Source organism: Sturnira hondurensis, unplaced genomic scaffold, assembly GCF_014824575.4.
Source record: "Sturnira hondurensis isolate 20B ecotype Veracruz unplaced genomic scaffold, ASM1482457v3 Scaffold0005329, whole genome shotgun sequence".
In the NCBI taxonomy this organism is placed as follows: domain Eukaryota; kingdom Metazoa; phylum Chordata; class Mammalia; order Chiroptera; family Phyllostomidae; genus Sturnira; species Sturnira hondurensis.
The window spans coordinates 10,017,454-10,042,356 of record NW_028077960.1 but is presented as its reverse complement, the minus strand read 5'-3'; the positions used below and the strand labels follow the sequence as shown (position 1 = coordinate 10,042,356).

The following is a 24,903-nucleotide window of genomic DNA, read 5'->3' as shown; positions in this document are numbered from 1 at the left end:
AATTTCATGTCCTGCTCATAGCAGTAACAGTAATGAAGGTGCTAATAATAATATATGTGTTGAACATTTCAGATGAAAAATTCATCCTCTCAACAATCCCATGAAGTACTTAGTATTAACCCTATTAGAGAACACTTCTCCAGAGCATAGGTCCAACTACTATGAAACAGCCTTCTGGTTTTCTTCCTGTACCAGGAACATTTATGACATCCTTTATTCTAAATGGCTTAAACTTCAAGAAGAACAATTTTACCCTTTGTGACAGCATGGATGGACCTGGAAAACATCATGCTAAGTGAAATAAGCCAGTCAGAGAAAGACAAATACCATATGGTTGCACTCATATGTGGAATCTACTGAACAAACCGAACTAACAAGCAGATAGAGACAGATTCACAGACAGAGAGCAGGCTGACAGGTGGGGCTGCGAGGGTGGAGGGATTGGTGAAAAAAGAGGGTCAAGGACAGCAGTGTGGGAATTGGGGAGGCTGGGGAGGGGAGGAGGGTGGGTGAGGTAGAAGAGGGTATGGGCGATGTATGGTAATAGGAAGTACAATAACAAATCAACTATTAAAAAAATTAAGTGCCTAAAACTTCAAAATTCCCTAATGCTCTTCTTCCAGGACTCTGAGCACCTCACCTCCGTTCTGCTGTTGGCTCCTCAAGCTGCTATTGTAAGCACTGGTTTTCTAGTGTGAGTAAGGGAACTAGCTGAGCAGCCTTCAAGAAAGGCTCACAGAGAAGCCTATTCGAACTTCTAGAGTCCCACTTTTTTGTTTCTGTTAACCAGACTCGTGGAGAGATTCTGATGACTTCAGTTGCCCGGTACTCTGATCTCTGCCTCCTGAACTCAGTGGGATCTCCACATTCTACTGGAGCTTCACGACCCTGTGCCAGGGCCAGGAAATTGTCTTCAGCAGAGAATAGGACTCCTATGGAGATCTCTTTATTCCTATGTTTTCCTATCTCTCAGTTTTGTCATGCCTTTTTTTTAAAGAAAATATTTTCTGAAAACAATTACTTAATATATTTTGCCCATTTTAATCATTGTTTATTACAGTAGAACTTGTCTGGAAAAAAGTACTGAATGGCTTCAGAAACCTTCATTCTGATAACTTTTACAGATAATCATGTTATTATTTAGGTGTTATGTATTTTATTCAGATACCTTCCATAGTACGTACATTTGTTCATCTGAATATTGCACATAAATACTGAAAAGCAGAAAAGATAATATAAAAACCATCATTAAACTGATTAGTCAGAAGTAAGTTCCTCAATAATTTGGTAGTGTTCCTTCAGTTTTTTAAAATGTAGGTCTACAGCTGTACAGTTACATGGTACAGAGTAATTTATCGTTCAGATTTTAAGTACAATTTTTGCCTACTTATATATAAGACCACACATAGTTATATTATACACATGCATACATATGAATACCCACTTTTTAAATAATGACAAAAACTACGTTCTTTACATCACAGATGTCACTTACTAGCTAGGTGAGCTTGCTTAATCTCTTAATCTCTTTGTCTCAACTTCCTTAGCAGACAAATGATAAGTGACTAGCACAAGCTTTTTGGGAGAATTAAAATTAGTTAAACTATGAACAATTATATCCCATGCATAGTCTTCACTATGTTTTATTATTAAATCTCAAGATGTTAAAATAATATTTCTCTATATTGATATAGTAGATTATATTTCTACTAGTAAATTTCTTAGTGTTGAACTATGATTATTACAGGAATAAATTTCACTTGATAATGGCTACTATTCTCTTTTATGGTTGATATAAGTTGCTAGTATTCTATCTGGGGATAATGCATGTATATTTATAACAACATTTGCCAGTTTTCTTTTTTGTTTTATCTTTCTATGTTGCATGATCACTTGTTGCTCCAGAATCTATTATTTTCTGCCTTTTTCCCCTTTAATGTAAGAAATAATCTGCAACTTGTCCTGTGCATTGCTTATTTTATTTTCCACAGGGTATATTCTGTTCTTTTCTTTCTAATGTCATCTTTATTTGGTTGTTGTATAATTTATCATGTTACCTTCTTTTATTTTTTAATGAAGTCATTATTTTTATTTTCTTGTATTTTCCCATTACCATTTATCCACTCAAATCCTCTTCCACCTCCACCCATCCCCCTCCTTCCCACAATCACCACACTGTTGTCTGGGTCCATGAGTTCTTTCTCTCTTTTTTCTTACCTTCTCTTTTGATCTTATCAAGCTCCCCTCTATTTTACTCCTTTATCCAGTTCCTTCTTTTCCTGAATCCATTGTTATATTATTTTTATCTTTTATCATTGCATAAAATTTGTATCCTTATCTATTTTACTGAAAACATGAAGCATATGCTATACAAATTTTATTTCACCTGAATTGTCAATATGCTTTTTATAAAATGTGTGTTTCTTTACTATGGGCATATTAGCCTCGCTTAGTGGTGTGGAATTTTCACTGGAGCCTTCTTTTCTTGCCCTCACTTCCTTTTGCCGTATTCATCTCTAAGGAATGCTAAATATTTACGTGGCATCAATCCCCAAACCACTGTTGGGCCTTCTTTTATGAACACAGAATACGTTAGATTTTGTTAGCTCCTGCTCTAAGATCTAAACCTGCAGGACTGATGAACTGAGGTTTAACTATTACTTCAAAATTCAACAACCTGAGAAGAGTGGAAAAGCATTTATACCTTTGGGCCATTTAAGCGTTGAACTTTCTGGGATTTTTTCCACTGTGTGCGTGAGCTATTGTGGCACAGAGCAGGTTTCTGAATCCATCTCTTTTTAAGAACTAAGTATGGCTCAATTTGTCTTGCTTGCTGGTGCTGGTACCTTTGCATCAGATGGTATCCACAGGCCAAAAGCAGAACCACTGCAGAACATACTTCTGTGTAATGTCATTGCATTCTCTTTTTGGACATTAATATGCAACAGGGAGGGATTACAAGGAAATCAAACTCAAATAAATAATAAATGGTGTTAAACTGTAAATAAAGTAATACTTTTTTGAACCTAGAAGTTGTCTGTCATTGGACTGTAATGTGTTACACAGCACGCTCCTTTCAGAAATTATTTGAATAAATAGTCTGTCTATGAATTCAATAAGAAAAGTGCTTCTCCTCTATTTCAGGGCTGGGTCTGCTACAGCCTATGTCTGGATTAGTGGTAACTGACTGGTTTGGGCTGTGATATGCTCTACCGGTTTCTCCTTAACACTTTACTACTTTTTCAGAAAAGAAAGTATCAGTTACCTTTTTTTCTTTTGATATATATTTTTTTACTTTTATCTTTTTTTTAAACAGATTTTATTTAGTTGTTTTTAGAAAGGGGAAGGGAGAGAGAAGAGAGGATGAGAAATATCAATGTGTGGTTGTCTCTTGAGCGTCCCCCACCAGGGCTGCAACCCAGGAGTGTGAATCGAACCTGTGACCCTTTGATTCACAGGTGGGCACTCAATCCACTGAGCCACACCAGCCAGAGCAAGCTTTCGGTATTTTTTAAATGTAACCCCTTAGCATATACCTAGTAGAAGTCCTTTTAGCTTCCCTTTAATGAATGAAGGATACCCTTTCCAAGCTACCAATGCAGTACCAGTTGTCCCATATACAAATCAACAGTAAATACGCCAACAAACATGAGGTGCTAATGTACATAGATGGCAATTAATGAATTGCCATTTTATATGGAAGCCTCTGTCTCTTGAGGAGCATGACATTCATTTTTATTCAAGTAACAGAAATCTATCCTGTCATCAAATCAATACACAGAAATTTTGGTTTAATCTTAATAAAATAATACTTTTTAGACTTACTAGTTGTAATTAGACTAACAAAGTCATGTGTATTATGTCTTGCAGAATGTCTTGCAGAAATAAATGTATTTATTCCTTTACAATGTCTTGTAAAGAAATAAATACATGCTTTAATGAAGTATATTAATATATATGACTTATCATTGTTATATTAATAATATAATATACCATTTTAAAAAATGAAATGTTCCTGTGAGCATATTTAAATTTTCTCATAAAATATTTTATATTACATATTTTATATATGTAATATAATTCAAACTTGAATTATTTCAAATTCTATTTATTAAGTATATACTATGTGAAAATATTTGTCCTGTGTCTAAAGAAGTCAGGTATGAAATATCCCAGATGTTGAATGAGTTTTTGAGTAGATTATATGAGCTACATTCAACTGTGGTTAGGTTTTATTTTAAAAGGCAGGTATTACCTGTTTTATAAGAAAAAAGGCAATAGAACTATATAGCTGATAGAAATAAATTCTTCCAAATATATTATAATTGAATTTTTATTATGCTATATATAGTGTTAATTATATTCCATTTTCTAAATAAGTGAATACTAACTATTGATTCAATAGTCTATTGTAGAGATGAAGACAAAAGTGATATCAATAAACAGTGTTTTTGGAAGATTATTTTTCAATTCAAGTTTCCAGTTTTTTAAGTTTATAAAAGAGAATTTAGTGCCAAAAGTTATATAAACTTACGTTCAGATCATCGTGGTCAACAAAATTAGAACTTGTGAAAGAATAAAGTGATTCAAGAGAGGTTAGGTTTAGCAAAGCTGGTATGCACAGTATTAAAGTAAAAAATAAAAATTTAAATTTGCATATGATGAATTGTGTTAATACTCTTTCAAAGTAATTTTAAATCCTCAGAGGGGCTGTGTTTATGCTTTACTAGGCACCAGATATCAGTAGGTATGAATTTAATCATCCCCAAGGATTTTCAAAGGCTAGTAGTTCCATGACACAAGTTTGAAGTTGCCTAAACAAAATAGAACTTTTTCTTTTCCTTGGTTTCCTAGTTCTCATCTTTTGATCACCACTTCTTAAGAGTCAGGTGCTGAAGCTGGAGAAGACTTTGCTTATCTCAGGCTGAGGGGTTATAATCAGAAAGGCTAACTGATCCAAGGGCAGCATTATTGCATGAGCACTGAGCCAGGTTTTGGGGTTATTCATGGCATTATGCGATAGCATGATTTTTACTTTAATATTTTTTCATATAAATTACTGTATAAAATATAAAGTGCATAATTATTTATAATTATATTACCCAGTGTTCTTCTTTCATTAAGTACTTCACATAATGTTACTTTAAAAAATATTTTACTATATTTATTTTATATATTTTAGATAAAGAATTTAAATATGTCCTAAAATGTGCATATATATTTCCTACAGATACTTGGAATTACAAAGTTCACAGACATTTTTTATAACTTAACTTATTCCAAGGCCTGAGGATCACTTGCATATAAATCACATTTTTATTTTAATCGGTAATACAGACTCTTAATTTGAATTTCACATTTAATGAAAGATGAGGACAGGCCAAAATCATCTAGCCCCAGGCAAGAGCTATGTATATTGAGAAGTTAACATCATTTGTTTTGCATACACAGACTAAAAGGGGAAATCACAAAAATCATTATTTTCTGCTTGAATAGAAAGGGCTGCATAACATACACAGTTTTCTCAGTATATGATTGCAATATCTTAAATAAAAAATGTCAGTTCATTTTCTGCAGTCAATCCTTGCCTTTTGGTTTCCAGCTGAATTTCCACATTTGTGTCCAATAAATTTTCCTGAAACACTGCCACTCTCCCTACTCTGTCTTTAACAGGATTCTAGACTCTCACACTGTTGCCTTTTTTCTAGTTCTCACATTCTTTAATCTTTGCCTTCTGCTTACTATTGAACTCTCTTGAAGGATGTTTTGCATTTCTTCTCCTTCATAGAAAATTTATATTAACTATGTTGTTCTCAGTGTTCTCTCCTTTGTTCAACCATAGCGGGAGCTCACCATGTATTTCGATGGACAGTACTTTCTGAATTTTATTTTATTGTATAATCTGTTACCCCAAACAGATGATAAACAATTGGTTGAACAAGAACTTTTTACCACAGTTCTATTTTAGTCTCTGCAGAAGCCTGAAGAAACAGTAGGCACACACATGTGCAGTTCTACTGAACGAAAATGAATGACTTCAAGACCTAAGGGTAAAAATACTCATTACAATAAATTTACACTTTCAATGAAGTTAGTTGTAAAAGTTGGGTACACTTGTAAGAAACACAATCAGTTAACCCATTTTCTTACCGTTAATTTAACTGATAACTAATATTTTCATTAATTACACTAAAAATCGGAATTGTATATTTTGAAACACCAGCCTTTCCTAGTCAAAGCATTCATGTGGTTTAAACATTGTAGTTCTAATATACATTGTTTGAGAGCCCATCTTCAGTGAGTAATTAAATGTAAGGAAAATAAATGTGGGGGTAGTTAGTGGTTTAAAACCAGGAAATTAAAAGGTAAATGAACCAGTTATTACATATTTTGGTATTAGAGGGTCTGTGACAAGTGTTTGTAATATTTATAAGTGGTAATAAATCATAGGTAGGTTCTATCCAACCCCCTATTAAAATGCATATTAATTTAAGAAATTAATGTTAAATTATTATGAATGTCTCCTACCTACAGCATTATTTTTACACTGATGATGGTGGCTCTATTAATATTAAATGCAAACAAGACTTCACTGAAAGTGTTGACTAATTCTAAACAGAAAGAGTAACTTAATATCAATTATTATGAAACAGCCCATAGTTTGGTATCCTCTAATTTTCAAATGGAGAGTACTAAATAACCTCATCTATTCCCTCAGCTACTTAGGGTTTGTCTTTTGTAAGAAATTTAATTCTAATAATGTGTCATGATGCAAGTCTCTCAAAATTATATATTTATCCTGCTGTTCTCCTCCTATAGTCAATATAGTCAAAGTTCTAACATCATGGTACCTTATCTTAAGATTTTTAAAAGGCTTAAGCTGTCTTTCATATGATGTCTAATTCCAAGGGAAAAATAGGTGAGAAAATTTTTTATTTGAGAGACATATATCAGTTGTAAGCAAGGATCTCAGTTTTTAACTCTAATCAGAAAAGATATGGCTTTTGACCATAAGAATAAAAATCAGACTTCTAAAACCATGCAAAAGATTGTCACCTTTGCCTTCTCTGTATCTTCTGTAAGAACATTGAAGCCTTCAGTTTAAAATCTTTGAATTCTAGCACCAAGAAGGTTTCAATACAAAAGATAACTTGCAATATCTTATGAAGAGAGATTCAGTTGGAGGGTACTTACAGATTCATTCAATTTTACTTCTATATTCCATTATTTATCATAAGGTGACATAACTGGACCATAATATTTCAGCACAAAACACACATTTTATTCTCTAGTGTAGTACTGTCTGTCAACATCTAAAATTTTTATTTCAATGAGTTTTATATTTTTCTAAAAGTACTAAGTAAAGTTATTGTCCATTGTATTACTAAGAGTAGTTTTACAAAGATAAAGTTTTCTTTGTTTCAATAGGCAACAGATATGTGACACTTTTGCTTTTCTCAATGCTGTGGCTACCAGAGCACTTAGGTTGAAATTCAGATTAAGTCATGATTCCCTTCTCTCTTTTTTCCCAAACTCATCCATAGGTTCTTGACGAAGACCTTCTGTTTCCAATCTAAATGCCATACTTTCCATTTTTTTCTCTTTCCGTATTTTTCTAGCACTCTCAAATACCAAGGGTCAGGGTAACGGACATTATGAAATGTGCACCTGATGTGATGGGAGAGATGGAGCAAGGAGGGTGGCAAGAGGTTGAGCCGATGTCCTTGAGTTGACTTCTGAAGGAACAAATGAGTTACTAAGATGGTTAAAAAACATTAATCTACTTTATAAATATGTATAAGATGTGAAAAATATTTACACTTGCAGGGCTCTGTGTGATGTGAAGAGACATGTGTCTGCTCCCCACCCCCCAAACATACCATTCAGTGGGATGAAGACAGGAAAAGGCCCCCAAGTCAACACAGTTCAACTTGGAGATTTCATACATGACTGGAATAGACTCTCAAGCTAGAAGGGCAACAATATTTGAGGTCTTTATGTTACCAGTTTTACAGAATGGTCTTTACCCCCAGAAACTATGGGCCAAAGAGACAGCGAGGAAATCAGTTGGCGGGGCAATCAGTAATATGCACAAAAAGTAATGGGGAGTCAGACTGAGCATTACACCAAACAACAAATTTCAGAATGTTGACTGATGTTCCAGTCTCCAACTCTCCAGCTCTCTATCACTCTTCAATTTTGCTTCCATTTAGTACTCCCCTAAAACAGTCTACTTTTTTGAAAATGCAACTTTGCATTATTTTTCAAAGAAAGTAGAGTCTCTTAGAAAGGCAACTCTCACATCTGTTTGCTGTTCTTGCATCTACGAATGTATCAAAAGTCACATTCTTCCCATCTCAGTGGAAGTGACTTTAGTTCCATTCTTCACAGGTGATTCTCCTACAAATACTTATAATTCCCACATCTTCAAAAATATCGCTTCCCTCTGCCTTTTGTATCTTTAAACTTATCCCTTGCCATAAACGCTGGTTTCTCTTAAACTAGGCCCTTGCATACCACCAACTCTTTAACTTTTTAACTTCTTCCTCACCCTTGTGACTCATGGCAGTAGGCTTCATTAACAAATTCCTCTTCCTTGCCTGCCATTTGTTTCAAAATGAAACTAGCTTTCTGGAGTCACAAATTTATCGAATGATTCTTATCAAGTTCAATGAATGCATTCGTAAGTGTCGTTTGTATCTTTATCTTCTATTTCTTAGCATGATATGATGCTTATATTTCACATTCTTCCTTCTAGAAATAAATGAAGTACATATTTTACCGAGTTTTAATAAGCTTTTGTCATATCCTATGGTCTATCTCATATGAGATTCAATTTCTTTGCAAGAACATTAGAAATCCAGTTGACTGATTAAAAATCAAATGCCCTGAGGATTGCTGAAATAATCATATTATTGTCAATAGCCAGATAGTGTATCATATACAATATCCGATACAATATCCTTAAAGGATAACACATAATAGCTTTCATTTATTTTTTCTTCAGTCAATTTTGATAAATATTTAACTAACAATAAATTATAAGTGTCTCATACAACTTCTAAGAAATCTCTTAATGGCTTCACCCTCCTATCATTAACACTCTTGTATAATTTCTTCCCCTTGAGTGTGGGTTGCAATTACTAACTCAGTTATAATAAATACAGTAAGGCAGAGTTATTGGATGTCGCTTCAGAGATCAGGTTATAAAAAGCATTAGGCACGTGTTTTTCTCTCTCCTACATTTCTTGCTTTGGAGAAAGCCCACTGCCATGCCATGAGACCGTCCTAGAGAGATGTCCATGTGGGAATGAATTTCGAGAGGCCTTGGACCAACAGCCAGCAAGAAATCAATATCCTTATTGCAACACTTGTGAGGGAGAGAGCCCACCAGAAAAACACGTGAGCGGGCTTGGAAGTGTATTCTCTCCAGGTCAGATGTTCGAATTAGACCCAGACCTGTGTGACAGCTGGCTTGTCTGCAGCCTCATGAGAGACCCTGAGGTACAGGCACTTGGCTCAACCATACCTATATTCCCGACCCACAGAAACCAGGATAATAAATGTCTATTGCTCTAAGGTGCAGAAATTGAGGGGAACTGGTATGCAGCAATAAATAATACACATATTTGACTTCATTTCAAAGAGAAATCTCTTTTCTAAGTAATGTATAAGTCATCATCAATTTTTGTATTATTAAAAATGATGAATTTTCTCAATGGTATACTATCTGTTAGTCACAGTAAAACAACAAGAGTTATTTACTGTTACTCAAGAAGTAACAGTAAATTACTAGAATTTTGATTGGGCTATTAGAAATTCAAGACAAATCATTTTTGGATATGAATTTCCCAAAGAATCAATAAGACTAATATTTTAATTTGTAAAACCAGTGACTCTAAATGCCCCAGGTTTACAGATGAATGAGTGTCTTGGCATAATATTTGCAGAGAGGGAAGCTTTTGGCTACACAATATCTCCCTCATCCAGTGCTCACTGATTAGTCAATATCCAAGACAAGTACATTTCCCTAGATTTTAGTGAGAAGAATGACTGTGTCCTGCAGAAAGGGACTCAAGTGCCCCAATATATGCAACGTCGGATTAAGCACAGAAATGTCACAGGAATCAGTGTGTAAAATGTTTGGGAAGAAGGAAGAACTAAAGAACTGCCTTCTTCCAGAAATCAACTGAACATCCATTGGCAATAAAGAGGATAAGAATAACCATTGTGAAGTTAAAAACATATTAAAATTACCTTGGGACTCAGCATAAATAATATGCAGAAATTTTGAAAGGATATCCACTTATAAATAGGTAAATAAATTTTTTACTCATTAAAGTAATTCAAAATATTGATTTTTTTTAATTGAAAAAGCAATTTAAAACATGCCCCTGCCAAGGTAAATCAGAAGAAGGGAGAGTCCGTGAATTATATTCAAAATAGTGCGTAAAATATATGTGTTCCAGTAAAAAAAAAATTAGACCTGAGCTAACCCTGCTCTTATAACAAGACACAAATCTCGAAATCAATAAGGTGGTGTGGCAAGAGTGGAGAGGTTGTCTCCTTTCACAGGACAGGCTGCAGTGAATGCATGGCTACTCTCGTGGCTTTCTAACTGCTTTTCTAGTTTATGTTCTGTTCTCAGGGATGTTACCTACTCCTATCTGATTTGTTTTCCCAAATCGAAGACCTCATCGTGTTTGTTGTCTGGACAAAATCTGTAAGATCTCCCCGCCATCTACTGAATCAGCTAAACTTTCCCGACACCATCAAGTCTCCCTCACAGAATGGAAGCAGGCAAACTCTGTGCCCGGCTCCCCAGACTGGTTTTATGGCTTTGCTACTTATTGGCTATGGTAAGTTTGACGGACATAGTAATTAAAACGCTACGTGCTTTGGTGTTCTTTTCTATAAAACAGGATAATGATTTTAATGAGCACAAATTTTTATTGTAAAAATTAAGAGAAATAATTCATGACATGTTAGGAGTAAGTGTCCTGGTCCATGATGAGTACTCCATAAACATTAGCTAATACTATATTATTGGCTGTTATTGTTGCTGTTTGAGATTCAAAGTAACATAAGACTGAGTGTCTACTATGTGATAGAAGGACAGTGATAGAAGAATTTATATGTGTTATCACATATATGTGTTATCCATTTAACTTGAATAACACATTTCTGAAATAGGAGCTATTATTCCTTTTTCAGAGGTGATGATACAAAGATCTAGACATGTTAAATGACTTCTCTACATATAACTGAGTGCTACAGGTAAGTTCCAGTCCAGGTCTCCGGGCTTCGTGTTGAGGATGCATGAGGGGTGCCCTTTTAGGTTGTCCCCTAGGGCTCCCCTGGGAAGAAAATGGCTTAATAGTGCTGGCTGTGAGTTTGAATCCCAGTTGCTTGCAATTCATACAAACTCTCCCAGGTTCAGTTTTTCTTTACTGTAAAAGGTGGACAGTGATGCTCATTTTTATACAATGTTTAGGATTACTTCACTTAGTAGAGTCGGTAGTGAATAACCATGTCCATGACTTTATAAGTTTTTAAAAAATATGTACAGTGTCCTGCAAAAGTAACACCTGCTTGATTGTGGTTGGTAGAGTAATAATATGGGTGTAATAGTTTGTAGTTTGAATTTGAACATTTCACCTAAAATGTTATATGGTATGCTTGAGTGTGTTATTGTTATGTTACAGAATGACTTGCTTATGATTTTGTAATAAAAATATTTTGTAATAAAAAAGGGGACGTTCTTGGTGCCAGACTCTGTATTTTATTATTAGTTTTATTAACTTGTATTGACACAATATCATGCCATCTCAACTTCCCACACTTTACATCCTCATTACCAGTGTCTTAATTTTCTGTGTTCATCTCTATCTGTTGAAAATGTACCTGTCCCTTGTAGACATGTTTTCCTATGTCCCAAAGCATTGCCTTATTCTTTAACTACGTACAGATCAACAATACTTCGTCTAAGCTCTGTTGGTCTCACTACTTCACCATTGAGAATTTTCCTTATTTTAGAAAGCTGCAAGAGTACATCTCATGTTACATGACATCGCCTAGAAGGATCTCAAATAGAATCTGTAATTAATCATAACAATATTTTTGCTGCAAAGAGTACAAATGTTCACATGCATGAGGCTAAATGAAGACTATATAAACAGTCCAGGTGATATTCTAACACATGCACAGCCAGCTAGCACTCACTGCCAAATAATTACATTAAAAATAATTTTGTTCAGTTTTTTAAATTTTAGGATTACACATAAAGAATTGTAAACTTGTGTAACTTCCTCTGCCCCTCACCTGACCACAGTTTGGTTGGATTCTTTCTCACAGTTCTTGGTTTCTGCGTAGCACAATGGTGTACTTACTCATCTTACCCTCCATTTCTCACAAGGCCTACAGGAACAGAGTGTGCATCTTCATCTTTGTATGCCCTTCAGGACCGAGGATGTCAATAACTCAAATTAGGTGTGTTTTGTACACTTTATAAAACCCACACTGATATTCTGAGTGTGTACATGGTGCTAAAGTACTGTTTTCCAAATATGACAGTACTCTTTTTTCCTATTCGTTAATACACATTGAGTGATAATTCAAGCAAGTTTTTCAAAAGAAGCAATCTAAATTGCACTGGTTTTAAATTTCACAAGAAGAGCTCATAAATAATGAGCTCTTTAATGTATTGATGGTCTGCCTGAATTAGGATTCCAGAAAAGGTAGGTAATGTTTCAAAATTTCAAATTCTAATCTAAATTGGGGAAATTAAGACGTGATGTGGGATCATTCTTAACACCTTATTTTTTTAATTTATGGGTAAGTTACGTAAAGTCAATGATGATATTCTGGGAATAAAATTGATTTAATTCTATGTGTTCAGGAACACTTTCCTTCTTAGAGATGGCATGCTTTAGAAGAAGAAACAAGGGCATTCTTGCCATCTCACCTATATGTTGTCCATACATGTGATAAAAGAAGCTGAAACAATACGCAGTGTTCGTGGGTCCATAAGGGTTCTTGGGAGCTATGCTAAACACAGGGCTGAGAAGTCGCGCCTTTTCACCTTCCAGTCTTGGTCGAGACGTCTCAATGTACATATAAAAACCTTTGAAAAGACACAATAAAATGTTTAAGCATATTATTATTATTATTACTATAGAACATGAAACTTGAAATCATTGATAAGTTTTAGAGTTTTCAAACAAGTACAGATTGATAGATTTGCATTCATTTATAAATCTGTACATGTATAATATAAAGAATAAATGATTTATGTAATTAAAGGTAACATTGTTTAAATTGTATATAAATTTAAGACAAAAATTAGAATTTTACACTTAAATTTTCAAAAAAAATAATCCTAGTCTTTCAATTATATGTCAACAAATTCTCAGAATTTGTAGACAAAATTAATGTCTACAAATCTTGGAAAAATGTGAATTACTGATGCTGTACATAAGATTTTAATATTTTATTCCCAAATCTTCAAATCTACAGCTAAATGTTCTCTTGCATTTCACAATAATCACATCTCTAACATTCCAAGGATGGAGTACGATTGGTTTGAACACACTTCACACCCTCATACCTTCTTTGGAGCCACTACGGTCAGCATTAGGTCCTGTGTTTGGGGTATATTTTGTATTTCTTGTTGCAGTACTTTGCTTTGTCCAGTCAAAATTATCTGTATCATCTTGAGTGAACAAACAAATGTTACCATCTTCAAATCCACAATGAAATTCTCCTGTTAACAAAATTTAAGTAATGTGGTTATCATTAATTAAGTTAACACAAACTGCAATATTCTTCCAGGAGAAATTTAAATCATTAAGCAATAACAATGCAAGATTGCAATAATAGAATCAGAGGCATAATTGTGTACAAGATTACCACTAAACATAAAATTATTTGATTTTAATGAAAAAAATAATATTAATATATAAATCAGTCACTTATTAAATGATCCAAACCGTTTTTCTCTGAAATATTCAGATAACTAAAATTAAAGACTGTAATTTACCCTTGAATTATAGTTAAAGAATTTTCACAACTTTCATTTTTCAGGATAGGAACAACTCAAACTAAGCTGTCAATTAAAAAATGATCTTTTAAAATTTACCTGGAAGCATGTGAAAGCTGTATATCTCGAGGTTATAATTTTTCATGTCATGTCTGGAAATGCTTTTGTGTATGGCCATCTGCACGAATGGAAGTTTACTTAGGGGGAGCTAATGAAAAATTATTTTAAAAAGTAGTTATCTTCCGTATTCGAATATGGATTTGCCAGATGTTTGAAATTAAAAATGAAGTAATGAAAAGACTTTATGAAGACCAGGTGAAAGGATGGAGATTGATTTTGGATGCCTGTCACATGCTATGTTCAGGCCCAACCAGTTCAGAGGAGAGCTTTCTTCAATTGTCTCTGAAAAGAGGCTGGGAGTAACATTTCTAGGTTTTTGAGTGTTTTCTTACTGAAATGAACCTGTTTGAAATACAGTAGTAGATAAAGATGATGATGTCCACTAGATAATAATCCTAGTCTTTCCTAATTAATAGGAAAGATAATTAAAATTATCCTTAATTAAGAAAAATTTAAGATAGTTTAGTTTATATTGTTTTACTCAAACTCATTACAACTCTATGAAATTGCAGTCATACTAATTTGTGAGGTTCACAGAGAAAACTTTGGCTGAGTTCAGCTAAAGTTTTAAAAAATAAAGTCAAAACTGACTGCAGATTTCATGGAATTCATAGAGATACAAACATCTAAAAAACAGAGACATTTGTTTTTTCCCTCTCTACTATGGGTTAGACTTATGTATCTTTGGGAGTGGAACCCTTACAGTTGGGATAATGCCCTGAATTACTCTGTGTTTCTATATACTACAAGTGAACTATCTTAAAGGGGATTAAGAAAATAATACCATTTACAATATCATAAACAGAATTAAATAGTTAAGAATAAACTTAACCAAAGAAATAAAACACCTATATGTTGAAAACTATAAAGCTAATAAAAAATAAAAAGACGCACATAAATAAAAAGACAACCCATATTCTTGGATTGGAAGAATTAATATTGTTAATATATTCATACTACCCAAAGTGATCTACAGATCAACACAATCCTTATAAAAATAGCAATAGCATTTTATATAGAAATACAAAAATTTTCTAAGTTATGTAAAACCACAAAAGATCCCAAATTGACAACACAAAAGTATGAGCAAGAAGAACAAAACTGGAGGTATCACTTAATGATTTAAAGTTATAAAGTTATCAGAAAAGTTTGGTACTTGTACAGTGTTGGCAGGAAAGTAAATTGATACATCTATGATGAAAAAAGTATGGAGGTTCCTCAAAAAAACTAAATATAGAACTACCATATGATCCAGTAATCTATCTTACAAATCTACAGCCAAAGAAAATTAAATCAGTACCTCAAAAGAGATATGCACTCACATGTTCACTGCAGTGTTATTCACAGTAGCCAAGATATAGAAACAACCTAAGCATTTTATCTATAAATGAATAGATACAAATTTTTGTGGCAGATATATACAATGAGATATTTTTAAGCCTAAAAAATTAAAGCTATCCCACCATTTGCAATAAAATGGATGAAACCAGAGGATGTTATACTAAGTGAAAATGCCAGACACAGAAACAAAAACTGTATGATATCACTTACATGTAGAATCCAATAAAAGTCAAATACATAGAAGGAGAAAGTATTTAGAGTGAAGGTTGTCAAAGGCTGAGGAGATTTGGAAATGGGGAAATGTTGATCGAAGGGTATAAACTGGAGTTATACAAGATGAGTCAGTCCTAGAGATCTATACAGTGTTGTGCCTGTATTTAACATTATAGTATTGTACACTTAAAAATGTGTGAAGAAGGTAGATCTCATGTTAACTCTTCTTGTAATAATTAAGAGAGAGAGAGAGGAGAAGGGAGGAAAAGAAACAGTTGGCATTTACAAATCGAAGTAAAATAGAAAGCTTTCCATTTGAGTTTAAGGAATTAGTTTCTGTTTTGCCTTTGTTTTTAAATTAAAGAATCACTGTACTTCATTTGCTGTGTTTATTTATAATGTATATTCTGAGTAAGATGGTTTATAGGGAATACAAACATTTAGGGGTTTGCAACTGAGTACATCTCTGGACAAACAATATTCCACATAAAATATTTACTAATATATGTTTATGCCCCAAGATCTTACACTAAGCAGGACATGACCTCTTCATGCTCCCAGTTGAAGATCTAATGCTGGTGACAGAAGTTAGTTACATTTGTGGACAGATATCTTTCAGGCATGGTGTGAGATTCCTTTAGTTGCTACTTTGGAATCATAATAAGGCTAATGTTTGATTTTAAATGTTTTCGTTTTCTTAATTACATATTTATACACTAATGGGATCTAATGTACTGATTGAGGATTTCAGCTTGTAAGTCTTCTGCCAAACTTATTTTTGGATATTATTGAAAATTGTGTATAATAAATTTTATAGTAATACTTAAACATATATTTTGTATAATATAATTTAGCTTTATTTACAAAGAAAAAATTTCCTCTGGCTGGTGTGGCTCAGTGGATTGAGTTCCGGCCTGAAAACCAAAGAGTCACTGGTTCCAGTCCCAGCCAGGTCACATGCCTGGGTTGCAGACCAGGTCCCCAGTAGGGGGCATGCAAGAGGCAACCACTCATTGATGTTTCTCTCCCTCTCTTTCTCCTTCCTTTCCCCTCTCTCAAAAAATAAATGAATAAATAAATAAATAAATAAATAAACAATTTAAAGAAAAAATATGTGCCTTTAAAAACAAATTTTTGGAGAGTTTAAGTTTCTCATAGCAACATTAAGCTACAATACAGCTTATGAAAAGTTAAGACATGCCTATAATTTCACATATGCCTAAAATTTTTCATAATTTAGTTTATTTTATATATGACCTAAACTATTTACAATAAATTTGAAGGGGATATAAGACAAGAACAATTAACTGGACTAAAATGCACAAACAATCTCAATTGTTCATTGCTTCTATGAACATATATTTTTACAGTGAAAAACCTATTACTAGAGAGATTTTTTGAAAAGTTACCAGACAAAAATGAAAAGAAACACTATTTACAGCCATCATAGCTTTGTGATTATCCTGTCAATTTATATTAGGTAACTATACACATATACAAAAAGTCTATTAATAAAAATATTTATTGAAATTAGGATATCTTCATAGATAATGAAAATGCTCTTATCTATAAAATCTTACCAAAAGTCAATGCAATTTCAATATTAAAAGATTTCAAAAAATAGAAAAGTAATAAAGTTTGGGATTTTCACCAAGGTACAAAACTGAAAATTTACTTTGTCTTGAATTTTTAGTAGTTTTCTAATTACCATATGATTTTTGGAAGACTCTCAGGGACCGCATGGTAATAAATAAAGATATTTGAAATATTTGCCATTATATGGTATCCAAGACTGTGCTTTCCTTCCCTGAATCAATCCTAATATGGTGAAGAAAGAATCAGAACTCAGGGATAAGCAGCCTGATGTCCAATAGTCCTCTCTGGTCCCGTGGCCTTTTTGTCCCATTTAACCTCTTTATGTATTTTTTATTTTATACTTTTCAGATTTGCTGAGGTATACTTGACTAATAAAAATTGCATACATTTAAGGTGTACAACTTGATGTTTCTGTATGAATATACATTTTGAAATGATTACCGTAGTCAAGTGAATTAATGTACCTATCACTCACCACACCATCACAGCAGCCATTACCTTTCTTTTATTTTTCCTGATTTGTTTTTTTTTTCTGTATGGTCAGAATGCTCACAATTAGCTTATTGGAAAATTTCAAGTATACAGTACAGTATTGTTAAGTATAGTCACCATGCTGTACATTAACTCTTCAGAACTGACTCATCTTACATAACTGAAAACGGCTACCCATTAGCTGCATTTCCCATCCCCCTCCCTTCCTGGCAACAACCATTCTACACTCAGCATCTGAGTTTGACGATTTTAGATTTCACATATGGGATCATGCAGTATTTGTTCTGCATCTGGCTTATTTCACTTAGTGTAATGAACCAGGTTTACCCATGTTGTTTCGAATGACAGGATAACCTGCTGAATAATGTTCCCTTGTATACATATCCTGCACTTTATCCATCCATGGACATTTCTATAGTTTTAGTATCTTGGCTCTTATGAATACTGCTTCAATAAACTTGACATTACATGAACCTCTTAAAGATTTATATTTCATGTCCTTTGGATTTATAACAAAAAGTTGGATTGTAAGATCATATGGATGGTAGTTCTATTTTTTAATTCTTTGAGGAACCTTCTACTGTTTTCTCTAATGGCTGTAACAGTTTACATGCCTGCCAACAGTGTGTAATGGCTAATTGGAGATATACTATACTTTCCCCATTGCATATCTTGACATCCTTGAAAAAAATCAGTTGACCATAAATTTATGAATTTATTTCTGGGATTGTTTCTTCTGTTCCATTGGTCTAAATATCAATTTTTATACCAATAACTTCTTTGATTATTATGACTCTGAAACATATTTTAAAATCAGAAAGTGTAGTGCCTCCAGCTTTGTTCTTGCTCAAGATTGCATTCGCTATTTAGGGTCTCTTGTGGTCCCATATGAACTTAAGTATTGTTTTGCTATTTCTATAAAGAATTCAACTGATATTATGATAGTAATTGAGTTGAATATGTAGATCATTTTCTGTAGCACTGACATTCTAATGATATTAATTTTTCCAGTCCATGGATACAGGATATCTTTCCACATATTTGTGTGTTTAATTTACTCACAATGTGCTATAATTTCAGTATACATGTATTTGATTTTTGACTAAGTTTGTTATTGTTTTATTCTTTTTGTTGTGATTGTCAAGGAGATATTCTAAATTTGAACTATTTTTAAATAGTTCATTTTTAGTGTATAGAAAAGGCATTGTTTATTGCATGTTGATTTTGTGTCATACCACTTTATTAAATTTGTCTATTAGTTTTAACTTTGGATTGATATTCTATAATGTGTAATCGAAGTAAATACTTGTACTCATATTCTTTAATATACTGCCAAAAAGTCCAAAAATAACTTTCTAAAATATTTAAATTCTAACAAGTTTACAGATTGCAGAACCAAATACATTTTTCAAAAAATTTAAAACTTCTTTACAGTACAAAATTCCAACATCATTACTGAGATAATTGAGAGACCCAAGAATTCATTTCAATCAGATTTCATATTTTTTTTTCATTACCAGAGTCCAGCACCAGGCTAAGTTCAGGTTTGGTCTGAGGGTCCCATTTCTGAGGCAACAAACAGCACATGAAAAGGACAAAGGGGCATTGCTGGTGCCTATTGCAGCCTGTAGAACCTGGTTCTTCCAATGAATAACCAACTTTCTTTTCCATTAAAAATTACACTCAAAAGCTTTAAAAAAATAAATAGAAGACCCTTGCTTTTAAATTTAACAAATGCACCTTTTGGGCCTAATGAAAAACCATATTATAACAAAATTTCATTAAATTACTCTGTATATTTTGGAAGTGGACATTTTGGATAAGCTCACTTCAGTACTATGTAAGTTGGTAAAATGTAAAAGAGAATTTAGGATTAGTTTGATTTGTTCCTAACATATAAAACTTCACATCACATTTATTATCATATTAATATATGTGTAATATTATATTCTATTAAAGTCCTAAAATTATTTTTTCCTATTGAGAAGCTGTTTCAGATAAACTATAATTTATAATTTTTCCAACATGTATTTCAAATATTTTTAAATATCAAGACAATAATTTTTGGAAGAAGTATTGCAAAATGATATTATAAAAATTTGTTAATCATAATTAGAAATAACAATAAAAATAAGATTTAGCAACATTTTCTTTATGTTATGAAATAACTTAGAATCAAAACAGGAGTTTTCCTTTTAATTGTGTTTTCTTCTTATTTATGTTTTTTCCTTGAACTGTTTAATTTTCATTTTCTCTGCAACTTTATTAACAACATCATTACTGAGAAGGTATATTTTAATAACATGTGGAGGATAAACAATAATATATTACCTAACTAAAATATTGGAGCAACACTGTAGTAACAGAAAAGTTTGGTAGGGGCTGCTGGGCAAGAGGTTCAACTACAAAGGAGCATGGGGAATGTTGGGGGTGCTGGGACTTTGGCTACGCGGCCACATGGACTGGTCAACAGCTCTGAGATAGGTCTACACAAAAGGGGTGACTTTCGTGTAATATGTAAAGTATACCTTGAAAATAAATGACAAAAATGAAAAATAACACAGTGCTTAAGAAGAGTAGCTCAGAGAAAAGTAGTCTAACTCAGGGAAAGAAAAATTAACTTTCCATAGCAAAAATCTAAAACAAAACATGTTGGCCTATTTTCATCTCTTATTGAAAAATATCTGGCTGATTTATTAAAAGGCTGAATGTACAGTAAATGACTGTGTTAGATAAAACATTTTCTCATGTGTGTTTAGGACCTGAAGGCAATAGCAGGGTTAAATAAATAAATTAATAAGGAAAAATGGGATTCAAATTTGGCTGCAGAATAGGTGGAAGCTACACGAACTCGCTCCCAGTCCCAAATCGAATTACAGTTAAATTATAGAGCAATCAACCTGAATAACCAACTGAACCCTAGCTGAACTGAAACATTATAACCAAGTATCTACAGAAGAAGCCATGTAGAGACTGGTAAGAAAGACAAAAGTCTGGCTCCCTTTGTCCAGGGACAGTGGCTAAGAAGCCAGAGGGTGTTACAGCTGGAAAACTCCCTCCTCCCAAGATCATGGGGATCTGAGCCCTACACAAGGATCTCCAACACAGAACAACACAGACAGGAAAGGGAGCCCACCTAGCACCTGGTGGTGAAAATCAGTGAGGAGTCAGTCTGCCTGAGAGACCCAGGCAACACTTTCCCAGAGACTAGCACTCTTATCGCTACAGCACCAGCCAAAGGAATGCTTTGCCTGGTCTCTGACAGCTGGCAAGGTGATGGTCTATCATGCTCAGGTCCTGTGGAGGATTCTTCTGCCTGCTGTGGCAGTGACCTGTAGGGGCCTCTTTTGCTGGGGAAGCTCTTGGTATAAACTCACATAATGACTAAACCTTGTGGCTTTGGAAAGGGGACTAGTCTTCCCAATCCTTAGCACACAGCCAACACACCCTACCACCTATTGAATCACTTGCCTGATCCTGGTCTTCTGAGTTCAGCCATGAAGGACTAGAGTGCCATGTAGAGCTGAGATTTGCCGTGTTTCTCCTGGGAAAGCTTTTGTCCAGGAATCAGACATGTGGGTGCTGGGGTATGTGACTACATTGCGGTGGGGAGCTACTTCAATCTCCCCTGCAAGCTCAGCCCACACTACCCTGGAAAGAAGGAGATGCATCTATCTCCCTCTTATAGGCTTGCAGATAATACCTCTGACAGAAGACTGTTGGGGTCTGCGGTTCCAAGTCCTGGATACCCCATCCCACTGAGCTCAGGTCCATGGCAAGGTGAGGGAGAGAGCAGCTCAGAAGTGGGGCATTCAGAGCATGAGTCTCTTGGAAACTATTATCTGGAACCAGGATAAAGTGTTTGGCCCTATCCTGCAGGCTGCACTAGCAGAATCCGTGGGAAATTATTTTGATCTGTTCCCCTAAGCCCAGTGGCTTAGTCTCGCTAAGTTTGTCCTGAAGAGGGAGTGTCTAGTTGTACTCAATGTGAAACTGCAGTGTGCCTCCTTACTGAGGTTATTAGAGTTGGATACTGGTAGAGAAAAAATGGTTTGGCTTTGAAGTAGAGGACAGTTGTCCCTCACTGAGTACCTGGCCACGCGACCTGCACATAGGGGACCCACTAACTCTGTCCTGCTGACTCCAATTGATTTTGCCTACTGAGCTTGCAACCTGTAGAAGTGTATCTGTGGGATGCAGCCAGCCTTGGCCCACACTACAGTCTTTATTCAGAAGCCTCTAGAGGAAGAACGGGAAACTTCAGGAGGAGGTGAAGTAGCGACAGGTAGACCTTGGTCCTTTTACAGGTCTGCCCAAAGCTGTAAGCTGAAGGAAATTGACACACAAAAATTGAAACTTCCCAGACACACTCAGTCCCAGTAGATGCAGACACAAACAGTGAACAGAGTGGTACCTTTGACAAGTAGCCCAAGACTAGTTACACACAATGTCTGACATTGACCTATACCTCCACCCTGCCCAGAAGGACTCATAACCAACACAAGTACGGGCTTCAGACCAGACCAGAGCTCAAACCACCTACTCACAGAAGTGGTGCCCCCAAAGGGGGATTGCAGCAGGCACCAAACTGCTGAGAGAAACCCCACATTGGTGGGTAGTCCGGGCACAGCATCTCATACACAGTGATCAAGGTTTACCCTATAGTCAGCCAGCCTGAAGGATTAACTCCACCCACAAAAGAGTCAACAGCATTCAAGACTCAACTATAACAGGAGAGTGCACATAACCCACAAGAAACATTCCTATGCACAAAGCTCAGGTGATCTGGAAGATGGTGCCACTGAGCCTCACAGAAGCCATCATAACAAGTTTAAGAGTCATAGCACATCTACCTAAAACACAGAGACAAATATGCCCCAAATGAAAGAAAGGAAAGACAAATATGCCCCAGATGAAAGAACAAGAAAAATCCCAATTAAAAGAATTAAATGACACCCTAGCTGGTGTAGCGCAGTGGATTGAGCACAGGCCTGTGAACCAAAGGATCGTGGTTCGATTCCCAATCAGGGCGCATGCCTGGGTTGCAGGCCAGTTCTCAGCAGGGGACACATGAGAGGCAACCATACATTAATATTTCTCTCCCTCTCTCTTTCCCTTACCCTCTAAAGATAAATAAATAAAATCTTTAAAAATTTTTTTAAATAAAAAACGAATTAAATGAGACAAAAGCCACCAAAATACCAGATTCAGGGTTTAAAACAATGGTTATAAAGATTTTCAAGGACCTTGAGAGAAGAGTGAATGATCTCAGTGACAACTTAAACAAACAGTCTAGGCTTTAAAAAAATAAAAGTAAACTAAGAACTAGTCAAAAATGAACAATATACTATCTGCAATAAAAATATACTAAAAGGAATCAATAGCAAATTAGATGAAGCAAAAAATTGAACTAGTGATGTAGAAGACAAGATAATAGTAAGCACCGAAGCACAGCATCAGAAAGAAAAGGGATTTTTTTTAAAAAATAAGGAAAGTCTAAAGGACCTCTGGGAAAACATTAAGTGTAACAATATCCACATCATAAGGGTACCAGAGGAAAAGAAAATAAAAAGGGGATAAAAAACCTGTTTGAAGAAATAATGTCTGAAAGCTTCTCAACGTGATGAAGGAAAAAGTTACACAAGTTCAAGAAGCAAGAAACACAGAAAAACACATCATATTTCCAATGACAAAGATTAAGGAAAAATAAATAATCTTAAGAGCAGCAAGAGAAAAGTAATTAGTTAACTATAAGGGTGTTCCCATGAACCTGTCAGCTGATTTCTCAACAGATACACTTCAGGCCAAAACGGATTGGCATAAAATATTCAAGTGACAAAAAATGCAAAAACCCACAACCAAAACTATTCTACCCAGCAAAGCTATCATTTAAAAGTGAAGGCAAAATAAAGATCTTCCCAGACAAAAATAAGTGAAAGGAGTTCATTGCCACTAAACTGTAATTGCAAGAAGTGTAAAGGGTCTGGTTTAAGAAGAAAGTCAAAAAGAAATCAAGAGATAGGAACATAGTTATAAAGAATTAAATAACAATAAATAAGTACCTATCAATAATAACCTTAAATGTAAATGGATTTAATCCTCCAATCAAAGATATAGGATAGAAATAAATGCATAAGAAAACATGACACATAGATATGATGTCTGCAAGAGACCCACATCAGAATGGAAGATGCACATGGACTAAAAATTAAGAGATGAAAAAATATTCCATGCAAATGGAAACAAATAAAAAATCTGGGGTAACAATACTTACATCTAACATAGAGACTTCAAAACAAAGACCATAACAAAAGACAAAGAAGGTCATTACATAATCCTAAAGGGATCAATCCAACAAGATGATATAACCCGTGTAAATATATATGCACCAAATATAGCAGTACCTAAATATATAAAGAAAATCTTAGTGGACATTAAAGGAGAAGTCAACAGCAGCACAGTCATAGCAGAGGATTTTAACACATTGCTCTCATCAACGATTAATCTTGCTGTCAAAAAATCAACAAGGCAACAATAACCTTAATTGACACACTGTATCCAATGAATTTTAAGTAATATTTACAGAACATTTTATCCCAAAGTAGCAGCAGGATATATATATATACATATTGCTCTCAAGTGCAGATGAAGCATTCTTAAAGACAGACCATAAGTTAGGACGCAAAATAAGTCTTAACAAATTCAAGAATATTGAAATCATATCAAGTATCTTCTCAGACCACAATAGTATGAAAGTAGAAATCAACTATGATAAAAAACTGAAAAGCAGTCAAACACATGGAGGTTAAATAGCATGTTATTAAACAATTAATGAATTAAAATATGGGTTCAAGGAAGAAGAAAATATCACATGAAAACAAATGAAGATGAACACAAAATAAACCAAAGTTTATGGGACACAGTGAAAATGATCCTGAAAAGGAAGTACATACATTATAGGCCTAACTCAAGAAGCAAAATACATATGGTGCATCCAGAAGGTACCCAGCCATGTAATATGAAAAATAGAGACATTTATTGAAGAAGATACAAGATACAAGAAACATTGCACATAGGACAATGATGCCTCCATCCCCTTCAAA

The 24,903-nt window shown here is 34.3% G+C and overlaps 1 protein-coding gene across 1 annotated transcript in view; it reads right to left on the bottom strand.

Moving 5' to 3' along the window:
• MDGA2 (MAM domain containing glycosylphosphatidylinositol anchor 2) overlaps positions 1 to 24,903 on the bottom strand; it is an 847,781-nt gene that overhangs the window by 17,490 nt on the left and 805,388 nt on the right. The window contains exons 13-14 of the mRNA XM_037047200.1: positions 13,607 to 13,762; positions 12,965 to 13,123 (exon numbers count right to left, since the gene is read on the bottom strand). Coding sequence (XP_036903095.1) covers positions 12,965 to 13,123; positions 13,607 to 13,762 — 315 coding nt within the window. The remainder of the gene's footprint in view (positions 1 to 12,964; positions 13,124 to 13,606; positions 13,763 to 24,903) is intronic.